The sequence below is a fragment of the Dunckerocampus dactyliophorus genome, chromosome 3 (genome assembly GCF_027744805.1).
Source record: "Dunckerocampus dactyliophorus isolate RoL2022-P2 chromosome 3, RoL_Ddac_1.1, whole genome shotgun sequence".
In the NCBI taxonomy this organism is placed as follows: Eukaryota; Metazoa; Chordata; class Actinopteri; order Syngnathiformes; family Syngnathidae; genus Dunckerocampus; species Dunckerocampus dactyliophorus.
This window is the reverse complement of record NC_072821.1, coordinates 19,849,429-19,867,882: the sequence shown is the minus strand read 5'-3', so window position 1 is coordinate 19,867,882 and position 18,454 is coordinate 19,849,429. Positions and strand designations below refer to the sequence as shown.

Below are 18,454 nucleotides of genomic sequence, written 5' to 3'. Positions count from 1 at the left end.
TATAAGTGAGTGTGAGGGGCTGAACAAACACAGGCTTTGTGCTCAAGATGCAGCTCAATGGAACCTGAATTCCACAAACAGAGTTAAACGGTACCACGACAGTGGTTATCAACTTACTTCGTCAAGTCCGGTTCCCTGCTTTGTGCTCGGTGCGCGTTCACAAACGAAATGCGAAAGTTAACACTGATTATTATACTAATTATACCCTACTAGTCTATTCATTTATGAACGCTCAACATTGCGCAACTTTGACATATTAACACTTATCCATTAAAAAAATGAATTGGAGTAACAAGTGTCATTTTTACATGAATAGTTATAGTTAGAATAGTTGTATCATATTTTACCGCTATAGAGTGCTGCACCTGTGGTGACCACTAGGCGGCACTGTTGACATGTTTTGTAACAAGCTTTTTCGTATTGTTCGAATAAAGAAGTGTTTTGTTGCAGTTGATTGACGCCTCAGAGTGCTTATTCCTCCAGCAAATATTGTAATATAAGAAGACAGGCTATACGTCTGCTTACATTGGCCTAATTATTATCACATTATAACATAAACAAGGTTAATGGTTTAAAAGGAAACAAGCTTAAGTGGACAAAAACTAGTGGACTATCACCTAAAGTGATATTTCCATGTATACATAAATGTGCAGCCTTGAAGAGGAGGAGGGCAGATGGCACAAACATGCAAGCAAGGCTGCATCAACAAACTCATGCATGCTTGCCCACCTCACAGTAACGCAGTAACTCCCCCTTTGAAGGCGTGTGGCGCTCGTCACAACACACACAAAAGTGCACGGAGGAGAATAGCAGGACATAACAGTGCGGACCTCATTCGAGACAGCGGCTTAAACAGTGAGAGGCATGCGGGGGGACCACACGGCTCTTTAGCCTCTAAACACACCGCGGTGGTGAGTTTATCATCGGAAAGAAGTACCTGAAGACCTGCGGACCGAACGTTCCATTCGCCTCTGCGGTGTTGCAGCCACAAGAGGCGACGACGAGAGAGAGAGACTTTTTAAAGTGAAAAGTTTAAGGTGGTCGGCGCGGACACAGTGGCAACACGATGCTTGTTTGCCGGACACATTGGCTCTCATTTGGCGCCTTGCTAATCCTGCTGGCGGTGCGCTGCTCCGACGCTAGTAAGTCAACACTGGTATGCTAGGTGGCTAACTAGCGTGCTAGGTGCCCATTGACATTTGTATTGTGATAACATGCCAGAGCGTCCTTCACTGTGCCCCACTCCCACAGTGGAGCTTTGGTCCCACCAATGGGGGCACTTCCACGCGGCGCGACCTTGTATTGTTCCTAAAGGGTAATACTTGTCTTGTGGTCTCTTTATATATATATATTTTGTTCTGTCCAGTTTCCCTGTCCCCTCAAGAAGCGAACCAGTTCCTGAGCAGACACCGGAGAGCAAATCATGTATTCGAAGAGACCAGGCAAGGGCACTTGGAGAGGGAGTGTGTGGAGGAGATTTGTTCCAAGGAGGAGGCCAGAGAAATCTTTGAAAATGACCCTGAGACTGTGAGTGGAATATAGCATCAGTGATGCTTTAGACAATTTAGAGTTGAACTCTGCTCGCAAAGGCATGAATGACTTGCTGCAGGCACACTCGTTGGCCACGCATGCAATATAGAAAAACCATATCATAAATCCTGTTTTATTTAGTTTGACACACTCAGAGTTCATTAAATCAGAGAAATTAGCTTTGATACACACTAGCATATGATCTAATTTAGAAATTATGATGTTTTTTAAATTTTATTTTACTTAACGAGCTGCATCACAAACACTGCCGTTTTACTCAGTTATTCATGCTGCACTCAGTGGCAGACACTTCCTCTTCACTATCCCCAACCAGGGTGAGCTGGCTCCACTGCCCTGGCCATCCTTGTTTATATTATGTGCATGAAAGTCAGGTGTTTAACTTGGTGGGTTATTTTCAGTCTTTGCCTTCATTTCTATTTTTAAAAAAGTAAACCATCAGCCGTCCTTCCAGGATCCCCAATGATGATGTCAGAAAGACAACTGGAAGTTTCTTAGTTTCTTGAAATGTGAATCTCAATTCAAAGATAGAAAATCATGATCCACATTCTTTTTGCAGAGCCATGCAGCCTCAGATTGTTCCTAATGTTATGACCAGTGAGTGTGCTAGTTACCTTGACAAACTACAATTTAATGATCTTAATTTGTCTTTTACATACTGTTTGTTATTTACAACTTGTTTCATGCTAATTATTCACAGTCTGTTGATGATAAGCATGATAATATTCTTAAGGGATTTGATGGACATGTTTTCTCTCTTCTTTCTGTTTTGTTTCTGTGGCGGTCATTGAGTCAGCATGACTAACTCAGTTTTAGGCAATTCAGCTTTTTGGAAGACACAGCAGTCTTCACACTCCCTTTCATATGCATACAAACAACAGTCACGTGTGTGTCATCTCCTCCTGTCTAGTCCCTTTAGGAGTGAAATACATATTTCACTTATCCACAGCATGCTTGCTTGGTTGAGTTTCCTGTCTGTTATGGGAAGGAACTGCATGCCTCCCTCTCACGTGCTCTCCTGCCACACACGCCTCCAACTACATCATCTCACATGCCCGTAAACCTCTCTGATCATGACTTATTTTCTTATTTTAGAACGAACCTTGTTGAAAAATGTTTCATTCAGCACAGTCATGTGTCCCTAATCTGCACATATTCTGTTTACAACAAACAAAATCCATCACACTGCATGCGCTCAGACATTTACAGCAGATTACTGTGCTGCATTCATGAGTGTGCAGATCAGCCTCCAAAACGTGACTTCAGGTATTTTCATTCAGTTTTATGAGAATATGTACAAACAATTTTATTACTATATAATTAAAGCACGCACTCTCGTCCAACCCCCCCCCCCCCCCCCCAAGGCAGTGAATAAATATTACATTCAACAGAGAATGACACATTAGGTATTAGTCTGTTCAGTTGAATAGGTGTAGTTCGTGAGGTCAGACGATGCCTTCAGTGTCCACTGTGCTGTGTGATATTACTCCGTTTATCGATCGCCTCTACTATTTCCTGTTTGAGGGAGGGTGAACTTGACACAGGTTAGATGTGATGATTAGCTTGAAAGCTGAGTGGGCTGAGGAAAAAGTCAAATTAGTGCATCTAGCAGAGTTTGAATAAGACATACAGGCTTCCTGCTGTAGAATTTTTTTGTGTATGTAGTTCTCTACAATGTCGTGCCACAAAGACTGCACTGTCATTCCGAGGAGCATTCATCATTTCCAACGCGCCCACCTCTGACTCTGCATTTTGCCCCACTGCAGCTCTGACTCCACACAAAGGGAGAGAGCGAGTGGGGTTCTTACGTTCGATTGTCCTCAGAAAAACACTTTTTCCTTCATCACATCTTACAGGAATGGAAAGTGGTAATCTGTCACATCTGTCATCTTGAGTAAACGTCTAAAAGAAGTCAAATGACTTGACACTGCAGCAGCTGGGCCTCCACCATGCTTCTGTGTGTGCTGCAAGATTTTTGGAGGGGTACAGAAGCAGCCAAGAGGCAGGAATGATTATGCTTTCCTTTATCAGGAATGCAGGACGCCTCTGGCAAAGGGCGTCATCCTTTAGGGGGGCGCAAGCAGTTATCATAAAGTATTCATATTTTCATGCACTCTCATACACACCAATATGTGCAACTGGAATACAGCTATTGTATTGGTTTTCATCAGGATTGCTAAAGTGTACCTAATGAAGTGTCCTGTGGTTTACCTATATGGAATTGGTGTTCAGTGCTTAAATGGCAATCACTTTTAACCCCCACAAGTATAAAGACATAGTGCAACTACTTGTATGAAAAGAAAAAGCACGAGTCGTGTTTCAAATGAACGCATTCTTAAACTGTGTTTATTTTAATGAACTCTTGTTGTCCATGTTTCCCCTCATTTAGGAATACTTCTATCCCAAGTATGGAAGTAAGTCACATTTTGGCATCCCTACCCACAATGTTCAGCTATTCTTATTCAATGTGTTGCTTAACTTTCTAATTTGCTTTTTGCTGCTCTAAGGTTGTCTGGATGCGTTCGGACGGTCAGATCAGATGAAACAGGATCTGACCACATGTGTCCACAGTAGGTTTGACATCTTCTTGTCTATGTCTTAACATGAAAATCTAATTGCTCTATATTATTATTTTGACCTACTTTGGCCCCTACCGTACGTTACTGCTTCTCTTCTGTGAATAGTATTAGCATATCCTTAGTGGGGCACCAAGTGTTAATGAGAAGGTGCAGAGGATTAGGACTGCACTGCAGAAGTGAATACTGCAGTAGGAAGTGTCACAATCCAATTCACTTAAAGTAGACTCAGCTTCTGCATTCTTGTATTCTTGCGTGCTATGGATGAGTAACATTGCAGCACATTGATGCAGTGCAGAGATGCTGCACATTGGTGATTGACAGACACACCCCTTCCTTCGTCACACACTATTTAGATCCTTTATCAGGAAAGGGAGCGGAGTGACGCGAATAAAGTCTGACGTGAGTGGAGTACAGAATTTTTGCTGCATCAGTGTACAGCACACCTCATCCAGCTCTGAGTGGAGGGCTTGTGACTCAGCTTGTTGTGTTTTAAAGACAGCTCTTCCTTTCCTCTACTTTAGGTCAGCACAGTAGCTGCGTCTCCCACGTTGTTTAACTACTTGTGTTTGCCTCTCTGGCTTCTTCTAATTGTGGGAGGCACAGCAGGATCGTACCAGATCTTAGCATTCCTCTGTTAATGTTGAAGTGATGTCATGCATAGTTTTTTTTTCCCCCCCCTGCAAATCAGCACATGCCAGTGGCTGTTATCAGCGGAACAGGCAGATCTTTGGCTCGTTTCCTATTTATCTGTCAACTGTGCACAGCGCACACACAGCAATGAACATCTTGAGTTCAGTACCAGCACACATCCGGAGCTTGTCCAAGTGTTATTGTTGTGGTTAGACTACTGCTGACAAGGAAGCGTAATCTTTCAAATTTGATATAAAAACTGCTGATATAACTGCTGATGGCACTGTTTATACACAGTGTGGGATTTGTACACGTTTAGTACCAACTGTGTCTTCCTCCAGGCCTTGCACACTCTGAACTCAAGCTTGCATGCAGAGACATGCACAGACTCCCCAGCAAACCAAAAGGAAACGGCATTTCTGAGACAAAAGAACACCACATGTAGTGTAATATTCATTTGGTTTTGTTCTGAGCCAAAGGCCATGCTTACTGGGCGGGACTGAATTAGGACATCTCTTGGAAGGGAGCTTAGCCAGCATTAAGCTATTTTTATTCTGATATGCACAACACAAGACCTTCAGTCTGTCCAGTGTCACTATAACATCACATCACATTTGTTGTGTCTGTGTTTTCCCCGCATTTAGACATTCCCGACCAGTGTTCCCCCTCCCCCTGTAATCCCAGAGGCACGGTGCGCTGCGAGGACAAAAGGGGAGACTTCCGTTGTCACTGTTTTACAGGTTGGACTGGGACCCAATGTGAGAAAGGTACTGTCATCACCATGAGATTTACTGTTGAACTTTTGTGTATTAGAGGTCAACAGAGATTGTCCCACTTATCATACCCAGCTTCTCTGTCATGTTGTCACCTTTGTGATCTGGTTTGTGACAGCTGTCTCTTTGCTTAAATTCACTTAGACATTTACTTTGCACATCTCAGAGCTTATATTTCTGTTCTATTTCAGCTGTGGCTATTTTTAAACCAGCTGGCACTAGGGTGGTACACATATTATGGTACACATATTAGAGAATTATTGATTTAAAAAAAAACAGATACAGTACACTGAAAACTGTAATAACAACAATGGTACTCTCTCGAGCAGGGGTCTGAAACTCAGCTTAACAGGCAACAAGTCAGGTCAGGAATCAGATTTCAACCAAGTGACTAACTTGTCAACAAACACCACCGGAAGCTGTAACAGCCTGAGCTATTGTAGACCATGGTGATAAATAAAAAATAAACAAAGAAAAAAACATAACAATAAAGGTATAATATTGTGGCAATCTTGAGTCACCCAAGACATGCTCATAGGCACTTAAGCTTTCTTTAAGGAAGTTGCTCTTTATTTGGGCAAGCAGTAGCCAAAACAGAACTTACAACTAGCTTGTCAATATATCAGACACGACACGAGGTCAATAAAGTATTTCTCAATCAGAGAGAAAAAATATGATCTTAGAGGAAAATTAAACTTAAAACATTTATATGCGAGAACAACGCTGAAAACCCACAGTATTTCCGTGTGTGGAATTAAATTATGGAACGGATTGAGTAAAGAACTCAAACAATGTACAGAGATGAGCAAATTCAAAAACAATACAAGCAATTGATGTTTGCTAAATACAAGGCAGAAGAGTCTTGATCATCACAATGATTGTTCTGCCAGGTTTGTTATTTTTTTTGTTTTTTTTGTGTGTATAAAAAATAATAATAAAAAAAAGGTTTTGTTCTTTATTCATATTTATTTTAAGCATTTATTTATTTATGTATCTATTATTATTATTATTATTATTATTATTATTAATGTATATGTATATATATTTTTTTTTTCTCTTTGGGAGGGGTGTCTTACCGTTATCTATTATGTATTATCCTGAATATCACTGAAAACATGACATGGAATGCAGGAAGTGAACTACATGTACTGTACCAGATGTAGAATGGATGGGGGGGTAGGATTAAATAAGCTTTGCTTCTTCCTACTCCTTTTGGACATGTGGAACTGTGAAAAAATGATTCATGAGATGTATTCTATTGTAACCTTCATGTTCAAATAAACTAAATTAAACCAAACCAAACCAAAGAAATAGTGCTATAACCATCACACAGCCACATCACAACACGCATCAGATAGATACTGTAACAAATACATAGGATAACTACTACAACTAGTGGAGAATAATAAACAACTATGTTAACTCTAAACAAGTACTTTGAACAGCTATATACAAAAAGGTGCTGCAAGGCATGCTGGGAGACACTTGTTTTGTAAATAGTTGCCAAAGTTACCTGTTTACAGTTAACAGCGTTGTTTGTCATTCCCCACAGTAGAAGTAGTTGCCTTTGACCATCTCCCAAGGGTGCACACTTGTACGAAACTTTGATGTCAAGCAGGGGACCGCAAAATATGGTCTGTGAGCCGCAAGTTTGAGACCCCTGCTCTAGAACATAGACCACAAGGTCCGTCTGTCCTAATGGGTTTGCACCAACTGATACCCAGCTCGTGCGTATACCAAAACTTTGTCATTGTTAAGCACTATTGTGCAATATTCAGTGTGAAATTAAGGAAAATTCCACAAAATGCTTCACTTAATAGATTATTTTAGGTTGGTTAGTACACAAGTTGCACATTTTACGTGTCACATTTAAACAAAGAGGACATTCACTCTGTTGCTGCAACTTGACAGTCAAAACCAATAATGGATATGCAGGAGGGGATGCTCTGTCTCTTAAATATGCTCAGTGTCACAGCTTCCACTTTTAGATGTGGAAATACAAGATAAAATGTCCAAGCAGAAACTGGAAAGTGCACACACTGTTATGTGGAGGGGAATATGCTTCCAAGCTACTGAATTCACACTTTTCCACTGTGAGTCATCTTGCCACCTTACTGAGACGAAGTCAAGAGGTTTCATTCTTCTTGAGTCTTTTCCACTGAAGAAGAATGTCAAGTTCCAAACAGTATTACAGACTTACTAATCATAGACTATATAAGAAGTTTCCAACCGAAAAGTAAGAAATTCAACCTTTACTACAGGGGAATTTGAACATGTGAACATGAGTTAATTGCACAAACCAAACATTGTAATTAACATATTATATTTCCTGCATCTGACTCTTCTCCAACAACCCCCACCCTCTTTTGACAGATGTTGACGAGTGCAGCAGGAGGAATGGTGGATGTGACCATGACTGCGAGAACACAATGGGCAGTTACCGCTGCTCCTGTCACCAAGGTTACATGCTGGTAGGACGCCACACATGCAATGGTGAGCAGCAGCACACACGTCTGACATTGTTGACATAAACATAACTTTGCCACTATTTGAGTGATGATGTTCCAAACGACTCCTTCCCATATTGTTGTTGCCCATTTTAATATATGGAACAATATGCTGTTCTTGATTATAAAACACTGGTGTCATTTTTGTCCTCATTGTGTGCCTCTTAAGATGTGGACGAGTGTGAAGACCTTAACATGTGTGGTTCGGCTCGCTGTGAGAACAACGAGGGGGGCTACAAATGTCTGTGTGATCCTGGCTACATGTATGACAATGAGAACAAGAGCTGTAGCGGTAAGAGAGACACACACACACACACACACACACACACACACACACACACACACAGAGGGGCAGTTTCAACATCAGTGGGGGTTGATGCAGCTGTGTTGTGAGGTCAGCAAAGGAGTGCTAGAACATTGTGAGAAATACTTTTTAAGTAGGTAACAGGCCATTTGTCTTCTCTGGTCCATTCTGCATCCACTCCTATAGAAAAAGTCCTGTAGAACCCAAGACCTTTTTTTAATTATTTGGTCAATACAGAAACTACAATAGGCATTGCAACTACTGCATGTACTGTATAGTCGTCCCTTGGTTATCATGGTTAATTGGTTCCAGACCCGACCGTGCTAAATTCATTTCTGCGAAGTAGGATTCCTTATATATAAATGGAATATTTTCGTAGTTAGCGCATAGAAAAAAGCATAGAAAACCTGTTTAAGACCTTCTAAATATGTTTTTTTTAGCATTATTAGAGCTTGCTTATATTTGCAAATGTTTTGACTAATAATAGGCTGTATTCGACCACAAAACAGTGATCATTTATTTATTCATAAATTGGTGAAAAATCCCGATAGAGTGAGGTCGCAATGTAGTGAAGGATGCCTGTATATCACATTTTGAGTTTCTGATAGAGCAGCTAGGCTAAGCTCCAGCTCACCTGTGACCCTGGACGGGATAAGCAGCAGAAAACCATTAGTTTCTGATATGCAATTGTGCCGTCTGCTTGATCAAAAGCAGCATCCAAACTGGAATAACAAGGTAACTAAAGAAAGAAAGCAGACGGAAAAATAGCGAACCCATTATTCTTTACTTAGACTTTACTTAACTTCAGTGTCTCTCCTCTGAGAATTATTTTGTTTTTTATAGACAGTCGCTCCATGGCCATGTAAGGTTATACATGTAGAGTGGAAAGATAACGGCACGGTTAACGTCAAATCCCTCTTGACTTGAGTGTTGTTTACATTCCTCAATATGCTGACAGGGAACCAGTTCCCATGTATTCAGATCCTCACGGAGTTCATGTTTTGATTAAATTCTGTACTTACGTCGCTTGTAATCCTTTGTCCTCTCACCCTTGGCGTCACCTCCTAAGATGTTGACGAGTGTGAGGCAGATGTATGTGCGGAGGAGTGTTTCAACACACCGGGGAGTTTCCTCTGTTTCTGTGACGGCCGTCGCGGCATGAAGCTGGGCCAGGACCTCAAGAGCTGTAAGGTGAAAATGTACATTTTGATTTAAGCTCATTTAGCTGTATAACATATGAGCTCTTTTCTCGTTCTGTAAAATATTTTAAATTATACAAGTTCCAACTTGTCGAAAAACTCTTGTGACATTTGTTTCTCTGCAGGCTATAACTCCCTGTATCACACCGGCTCTGAAGAGGAACTCCCGCTCGCTGTATCTGGGCAGCATGTTCAGTGGCTTGCCCGTGATGAAGCTGCGCTTCCGTCGAAGGATTCACACTGGGTGAGGAAGTGTTGCGTTACCATTTACTCTATTTACTCTATTTTACTTGCATTCTCAAGCAGGAAGAAAAAAAATCAATCACCATGTCCCCAAATAGCGTCCAATTACATAGTGGGTTCATTCTAATCATTATGTCTCAGAATATGTCCAATGGGCCTCATCAACCACTGTTCCACGTTAGTGCGACGTGAGAGATCATCCATCATGTGTGCTACAGGAAATGATCAAATTCCACTTAATTAGTCCAAACTTATTTATTTACTACTACAGGTGTCCAATAATATCCATCAGCCGATATTAAATATTGGCAGAAAAATGTGATATCTGTTCATATCGGTATCGTTTTTTCTAATGATATGGGCACGTGATACGCCATGGTCCACACAGCAACAACACTTGCACATTTCACACACTTGCTAACTCAGTAAATCATTTAAACTGAATGTGTCCAGTTTATAATTTCACTGATTGTATTAGTCCAGAGTTTCATACTTGGCACTTTTTTTTTTTTTTTTTTTTTTAATACAGATGTTTGTGCTATTTAGAAATGTGCAGCTTTCCAAACTCTAGGTTGCCAGCATTATTTAATTGCATCCTTATTTGTGAATTTGCTAAGACTAACCTGTCTTACTTGTTGATAGGACAGTGCTTCTCAAATACTGGGGCGGGCCTGAACTGTCAGGTGGGGCATGAGAGGCAGGGACTACTTTCAGTGTTACTGCAGACCTGCCAACATGTACAAATTTATCAAAGTCAACGTGCAGTTTTACTCTTGAATACGCATTTATGATTCACAGCTCTCCATTTTGTTGCATTTTCCTGGTTTCAGTTTTGAGTTTTAGCCTGTTCGGTGGGGGCGGCATAACAGAAAATAATTGAGAACCACTGTGATAGGAGAACATGTTATTTTAGTTGACAACTGGTCACAATTTTTAAGGCCTATTTAATGCCTAGTTTTTAAAATAAATATGGCACTTTTTCTGTCACTTACATTGCAGTATTTGCCTTATTTTGCACGAGCAGTGTTTATTTGTGAAATGGATCCAGTGGCATCACAGTGAAAGCAGCATAATGTGTTCATTAGACGAGATGAGATCTGACATTAGCTTGAGGGAAAAACTACTGCCAATATCTGTATTGGTTGATAATGGTATCGGTAATGATGTGCTGGACAGTATTGGTAAATCGGATAACGGTAAGAATGCCAATATCGGGCATCTCTATTTACTAAAAATAATGTCTCAATGTTGATCTATCTATGTCAGTAGTATAGTACAGTAGTCCTTCGTTTATCACAGTTAACTGGTTCCAGACCCGACTGCAAAGTAGGATTCTTTATATATAAAGCAAATTTTTTTCTTTTTAGTTAGAACATAGACTGCCTGTTTCCGACCTAAGTACGTTTTTTAATATTATTGGAGCTCTCCAGACATACAATAACACCCCTACAGTCACCCCTACACTCATATTACCCAATATAGTCGATATAATCAGACAAAATAAGCCATTTAAGACATAAATAAGATTTATGCTTGTGAGTCTTTTCAATAAATCCGAACGTATGTACAGGTAGTGTCTTTGGGGATTCAGAGTTGTATTTTAGTATGGCCACAACCGTACCATGTGTTATGATTATGAAGATGATGGTGATTGTTATTATTGGGCCTGTTATGAGATCATTCAAACCTGCAATAATTGTTGTTGACTGTGATCAAGTCTACTGCGTGTGTGAATAGTGACACCTAGTGGCCAGTGTAGACTACAGTTAATCAACGCTCTTTAGGCCCTTAAACTGTATTTGTTTTTCAGTTAATTTAGTCATTTTTATGCTTGAAAATGCTTAATTTAGGCCAAGAAAACATAAAAAATTGCTTAAAAAGCATATTTTTGGACAATAATAGGTTGTAGTCAATGACGAAACAGCAGTCATTTATTAATAGATTTTTGAAAAAACGTAATAGAGTGAGGGCCCAATGTTGGAATCGTCATGTGATTAGGAATGACAGTACAGTGACAGGCAGAACAATTAAATGCCTTGAGATTGTTCTAATGTAAAATATATTCCTTGGCTCATGGTTGTAGAATATAGATACAGCTATGATAATAACCCGGTGGTAGTGACACTTAACTGCAACAACATGAAATTGAATAAGTGATTTAAAAATATAATTTCCTCTTGTTTTTAGGCTTGTAATGCTTGCATACACACATTTACTTGTTCTTTCTGTTCCAGCTTTTCCGCAGAGTTTGATTTCCGCACTTACGACCCAGAGGGCGTGATCTTCTTTGCCGGGGGTCACTTGAACAGCTCCTGGATAGTGCTTGCGATGCATCATGGGAAGCTGGAACTGCAACTGAAGTACGGCTCAGTCAGCAGGGTCACCAGCAGCGGACCTGTGGTCAATGACGGCCAGTGGAGAAAGGTTGGCACTTTCTATCAAATGTCAGCTCCTCTGTTAGCCTCTGTCAGTTCATTCAGACTTGAACTACCTTCCATATTTCTTGTTTTCTTACCAGATTTCAGTAGAGGAGCAGGGGCGGAGTCTTGTCATTAAGATTGACAGGGAGGCCGTCATGAAGATTGCAGTAAACGGTGACCTGTTCACTTTAAAGAAGGACATGCATGAGCTCAACCTCACTGTGGGAGGAGTCCCCTTCAAGGAGACCAGCCTCGTCAGCAAGGTCTGGGTTTTATGATACCTTTTTTTCCCCCTCTTAATGTACTGCCTGCTCATGTCAACCCCTGCTGTTGTTTATAGGTGAACCCGCGTTTGGACGGCTGTATGAAGGAATGGCGCTGGTTGACCGGAGACAGGTCGATGCAAGAAAGCATAACGACCAACGAGAACATTCAGTGTTTCAGCACAGAGAATCCTGGAGCATATTATCCTGGCAAAGGCTTTGCATTCTTCAACATCAGCTATGGTGCCGTGTGTGTGTGTGTGTGTGTGTTTAGACATTTTTTTTGCCTCATTTTTGTTAATACGTTGTTCTCTTCTCTACCCTTCTTATTAGATTCACAAAACCTGAGCGTCCGTCTGTCCCTATATCCAACATCTGCAGTTGGGGTGCTGTTTGCTCTTGTTCACCAAGACACTGTCCCCCTTTCCATCGCTCTTGCTGACTATCATCCTGGTACTGATGAGTGGAGAGATGTAAGTACACCCTGTGAGTATTAACCCCCACTGATGGCAGTGTTCTGAAATCTGAAAAACTGTTTGTCTTAGTTTGTTCTGGTATCAGCCGGTGACATCATCATCGCCAGCTCCCCGGCTCCCCTCTGTGATGGCGAAAGTCATGAAATCCAACTGAAGATTTCAGGCAACCTCACACAGTTGCTGGTTGATGGGCAGCCTGGACGAAGTGAAGATGCAGAGATGGACCCTTTGCCTCCTTCCAGCACCTTCATCGGAGGTCTCCCTGGTGAGCACACGCATGTGTGATACTGTATGTACACTGGGAAAAAAAAAGATGTTTTGATGTCACAGTACATGTTACTTTAGTTATACATGTAAACCATGTGAGAAAACCCTCGTCCCTCTGGTGGCCCGCCAGACATGGCTGCTGTTGGCCAATGACCTGCTGGGACTAAATGCATTGTGGGTAAAAGTTAATAGCTGTTTGTTCTTTTAAACTCACATTTGGTACTTGTCTTGTATCCTTTATTATTATTATTATTATTATTATTATTTTAGTGTTAATTTGCTGTGTGATGAGTTTAGCATTCTTTGTAAGATGACACTGAGAGTCACACTGTTGTATTGAGTAATGACCTCCTGTGGTTTCAGATGGTTTGACAAGCTCCTTGGGAGCTCTCTTATAACTGATGACTTGCGAGTGCCATAGTATTTCAACTATTAGTTGTAGTTCCGAAGTATAGATGTCACAAGATTAAACATGGTCATAAATTTGGTGCACCGTTAGGTTGAAAGCTAGAAAAAAATACATGGGATATTACGGCTTTTATTAACTAAGAAATTTATGTAGGATTTTTTGCAGTAAGCAAGTAGGGATTAATTGAAAAAAGGTAAATTTGCAAGCACAGTCGAAGTAAAACTAACACATTTTTCAGAGAAGTTTTATGAGGTAAAGCAATATGCTAATGTTACTTAAGATGTTTTTTGTTTTTTTTAATCATTCTTAAAAAGCAAGTAGATCTTACTTGGGAATGACCCTTGTAGTATTTACTTAGATTTTCTACGTGGAAAAAGTTACTGAGCCTTTTTTAAGTAAATGTTACTCCAGATTTTTTTCAGTGTATGACGTTTGCCATGTTTGTTTGCATAATGTGTAGGTGTTAAACCTAACATGACCTAAGGTCAAGATAATAACTTTATGGGAATAAAGGGGGTCAAGTACATTTATAGTTCTCACATATGCAAATTCAAATGTATCAAAATGTCCATGAAACAGCTGCTCACTTTAACCACTAACCTTAAGGCAATTTCAGGCAATCACAAGGCAGAAAAAGTCTCTTCAGGAAAAGGCAATTTGAGAAAAAGAGGAAACATTTGGAACAAATAAAAGGAGTTGCTACTGAATTACACATGGATATAGAGTTAGCTAAAGACAGTAACAGTCTCTTAAGTAGAACAACACATTGTGATGTCATATGATGTTGGGATCGTTTCCCATCAGTGTACAAATACACTTTTGGACGTTTTTTGTCAGTAATGCAGTCTGCTTCTGGAAGAAAAGTATCAACTACGTTGATATACTGTATGTCTTTAGTGCGTGCTGTGGTTTACATGGTGGTTCAATTACAGCTTTAGTCGTGTTGTCATTTCTTCCCTCAGATGTTCCCCTGGTCTCCACCCTGGTGTCTGCGCCCTACAGTGGCTGTATGGAGGTCACAGTGAATGGACAAACGTTGGACTTGGACCAGGCGATTGAAAAACACAACGACATCCGCTCCCACTCCTGCCCCCTGCTGGATTCAAACCAGTGACCTTCACTCTGCCAAAGCAAGTCATTGAAAAACAGTGGAGATCGTTTCCAGTTTATTTATGAGATTAAACCTCGAGTAGTGAGGAGGTGTATTAGATTGAAATGTCAAACTCTAAACCAGGTCTTGTGGTCCCAGTGGACCCTAAGTCAATGGTCACCCTGTCTTTTTGTCTTTGACTTGACCAGGCACTAGCAATGACTTTAAGCAGTCTAAGTAAATCAATAAGCCAACATGCGATCTCCACTTCATCAGGCAGAAGTCATGGGATGGAATGCTTTTCTTGCCCTACCATCTTAGCCCTCAAGAGCATAAGTCAGACCCAGGTCTGCTGACTGGACCTGGGATTGTATACCAACAGGTGACCTGAGCTTTTTTGGCCAATACCCATGTTTCCTGCCACCTAAAGCGGCCAAAGGTCCAATTTGAAGAAAAGGATGTTTCTGTTAGGTACCCCAAGCAAGAGGAGTCCTCCCTCCATCCACATGCCTCTCGTGATTTCTAGAAAACCTTTGCACATTGTTGCAGGTTGATGTGGTGAGACGTGAAGCCATGTTCTTGATCTCTTCTCCACCACGGCACCGCTACGTGTCTACTTGCAATCTTTAAAAAAAAAAAATCAACCATGTGCCTACTGAGAAGACCAGCCCTATATTGTGGAGGCCTCTACAAGAAGGCGTATTCTTTCACAAAGCTGCAGCACACTGATCACTGACTGACAGCCAACCCTCCTCATGCCCTTTGCATCACTGTCTGTACACTAAAGGCCCAAATCCTGTTCCCTGACAAACGTGTTCCTGCTAACACCCACTGCAATCCAGTCCAACAATGACAGATTCATTAAAGAAGCACAGGGAGGGGGAGAAGGAGGGGGCCGTCTCTGCAACGAAGAGGAAGTGCACTGCATCCAACAAACCATACAAGCTACTGAGAGGAAAAGGAGTGTGCTGTAATATACTGAGTGTGTAAATAATGTGACTGTACACTGCTTTATAGACAGAAAACTACCTTGCAATATTCTCACCGAGGTTATCGTGCATTGAAGTGAAACACTTAGGTCTCAAATACATCTTACACAAAACAATACAGCTGTGATTTGCATCCCTTACGGGGACTGAGAGCAATGGAAACATAGTAAAACTTTGCAGAATCATCTTTAGTACTTTATTTCATAGGTGCTAAGTAAACCAAAATGCAGAAAAAAACAATGTTGGAGGAGCAATGTGATAGTCCAAAGGGCTCCGGTTTGGCTTAACTCCATGATGTACCATATAGTTTTCTCATGAATGAATGCCAGAAATTTTATCTTTTTTTTTTTTTATTGTGGTGTATATTGTAATGCTCGTTAGATTTAATTTGTTTTCTTTTTACCAGCTCCGTATGCGTACAATGCTACAATCCTATTTAAAGAGCAAAATAAAGAGTTCTATGAACGTCAAGAGTCAAATTGTACTTTGAAAATACTTGTTTGTATGTTGTGCTGCTGAAGGTGGTTCATGTACACATGCTGACTGATAAATCACACACACTTAACTCCCTGCTATTGCGACGCGTAACACGAAACATATCTCGCTTAATTCTGAACTTACTTAACATTGACAATACGACACCTTCATACAAACAATGTAGCAGCCACATTGGTGTTCTTTAATCTTATATTCCTGGTGAAAGAAAGCCCTTATTCGTAGTGCATTTGTCATGAGACAACACACAGGAGCACCTGCAATCTAAAGGTGGTTATAACAAACAGCTGCAATGGTAGACTACACACTGGAGACCTATGAATGCACTTGAAATACATACTGTATAACACTACACAGATAGACACCGGCATCCTTCCTAGACGTCTCCAGCTACAAGGTCATCTATCAAACTTATTCCAAGTAAAAAGTCTACACACAAATGACCCAACATGCCACTTTTTTTTTTTGTTTTGGTTGAGGGCTCAGTAGGCGTAAGGGGGAGGTTTCTCAAAGGGGCTTTTGGAGGATGCATATAGGACTGGAGCATTGGGTGTGAGCATGAAACCTCCTCCTGGTTCCTGGGTGACGCCCTGCGAGGGCGGCTGGCTATGGGTTTCTTCAGAGGGACAGGAAGTGCCAGGAGGTCCCCCCTCTGGGATCATCTGTGGGGTGGCAGGTCCCTGGAAGCTGCTGTTAGGCTGTGGGACATACAGTATATTACCTCTTGTTCAGCAGCATACTGCATTCCAGTATGTGAAAGTGACATTCTGTGTGGTGACCCACCTGCACCGGGACTGGATAGTTGGGGTAAGCAGGTAGATTCTGTCCTGCAGGACAGAATCCAGCATAGGTGAGCATGTGCTGAGTGGGGTTGTACAGGATGTGGGGCGGCGGTGCTGGGCTTGGGGCCACCGGTGGAAGGGGCTTCTGCTGCAGGGAACAGTGACAAAACATGTTTATATATAAAGTGAAAGGAGGGTACTAAGTAGCCCGCCGGGATGATGCTGTTTTTAGTTCTTTCCAATATATATTCTATATTTAATACAGAACAGTAATTCTATTGCACAAGTCATGTGTATACAGTACATATGCAGTGCTATACTGTTTTACTGTACTTTAACATTGTACAGTAGTACAAATTACTTGGACTTCTTACCATGTCCTTATACGCTCCGAGGATGGCGGCAGTGATGATTCCAAGGAAGAGGCCAATCACGTTGAGGGCCACTGAGGCCCACAGCAGACGATGAAGATGGATCACATCCCAGCAGCTGCTGACACCGGTGAACTCAAAATACTGAGGGTGATAGTCTGTGCTGTAATGGCATTAATATATACAGTATATATATTTATTTATATTATCTATGTAGATAAGTACACGCTATGTGTGCAAAATGATGTCAAGGTTACCTCTCACAGTTGTACAGGTAGCAGCAGTAGCAGGTGTTACTTCTCAGCTTCAGCTTACAGGCTTTGTCGAATGAATGACAGGTCACCTGTTTGGTAGGTTCAAGTCATTATTATTGTTAAAATCTCATTTTATGAAAAGAAATCATAAGAATAGTGCCAAATGTTGAGAGATGTTAATTGAACATATTAAGCCTTCGGTATGATGTCGCACAGTTTTCGCGCTTTGCTTGCAGGCCCCTAATTAACATTACCAGTCATAATAATACATGTACATGTATACTCTGCGCTTGAGTTTGAATCGTGGCAGTAAAAACTTTCCACCACTAGATGTCACTATACTCTCAACTTAAACCTTTGGAAGGCGCTTAGCCATCGGTAAAAATACCCACCCCCAACTGTGTAGCTTTACTTGAATTGACGAACTAAAACACACTAACATATTAATAACATATTAATAACATATTGGTCATACTTACATGTATGTATTATGAATATAACAAGCAGTATAATCTCCCATTTATCATATCATAACGCTGCAGCCCACATGCACTCTGAAAAAGTTACCAAATGACATTAAAAAAGAAATATCTCAATAAATGTGTCAGAATATCCTGACAAAAACATATAAATGATGACCCTGTGTGTGTGTGTGTGTGTGTGTACTAGTAGTAGTATTTGTAGTAGAAGAAGCACCTCAGTATAGTAGCTGTCATAAGCATATCCAGAGCCACTGGCATAAAAGTCACACATGTCCTCCTGCAAGGGTCTTGTGTCCTGTGTGGGACACGTAAAGATTAGAAACAAACAGCAGCTCTTAAAGAAACAAAATGCTTTCTACAGTACAAATACAGG

General features: G+C 41.0%; 2 protein-coding genes across 2 annotated transcripts in view; one reads left to right on the top strand and one right to left on the bottom strand.

Annotated features, from left to right (window-relative positions):
- Positions 1-715: 715 nt before the first annotated feature.
- Positions 716-16,176, top strand: gas6 (growth arrest-specific 6). Its single transcript, XM_054770235.1, has 15 exons — positions 716-1,142; positions 1,367-1,527; positions 3,938-3,962; positions 4,056-4,118; positions 5,402-5,524; positions 7,904-8,023; positions 8,207-8,329; positions 9,411-9,532; positions 9,666-9,784; positions 12,018-12,207; positions 12,302-12,466; positions 12,544-12,709; positions 12,800-12,939; positions 13,012-13,207; positions 14,581-16,176. Exons 1-15 carry the CDS (start codon positions 1,067-1,069, stop codon positions 14,730-14,732), a joined length of 1,941 nt encoding a protein of 646 aa, XP_054626210.1. The 5' UTR covers positions 716-1,066; the 3' UTR covers positions 14,733-16,176.
- Positions 15,832-18,454, bottom strand: part of LOC129178221 (transmembrane protein 255B) — a 14,931-nt gene continuing 12,308 nt past the window's right edge. The window contains exons 5-9 of the mRNA XM_054770237.1: positions 18,296-18,376; positions 17,603-17,688; positions 17,349-17,508; positions 16,976-17,122; positions 15,832-16,890 (exon numbers count right to left, since the gene is read on the bottom strand). Coding sequence (XP_054626212.1) covers positions 16,675-16,890; positions 16,976-17,122; positions 17,349-17,508; positions 17,603-17,688; positions 18,296-18,376 — 690 coding nt within the window. The 3' untranslated portion in view covers positions 15,832-16,674. The remainder of the gene's footprint in view (positions 16,891-16,975; positions 17,123-17,348; positions 17,509-17,602; positions 17,689-18,295; positions 18,377-18,454) is intronic.

Bases quoted from the DNA above. Each gene is read 5' to 3' on its own strand.
- gas6 (XM_054770235.1), top strand. From the start codon at position 1,067: ATGCTTGTTTGCCGGACACATTGGCTCTCATTTGGCGCCTTGCTAATC. The intron at 3,963-4,055 runs GTAAGTCACATT...TGCTGCTCTAAG, and splicing joins CTTCTATCCCAAGTATGGAA to GTTGTCTGGATGCGTTCGGA. The intron at 4,119-5,401 runs GTAGGTTTGACA...CCCCGCATTTAG, and splicing joins TCTGACCACATGTGTCCACA to ACATTCCCGACCAGTGTTCC.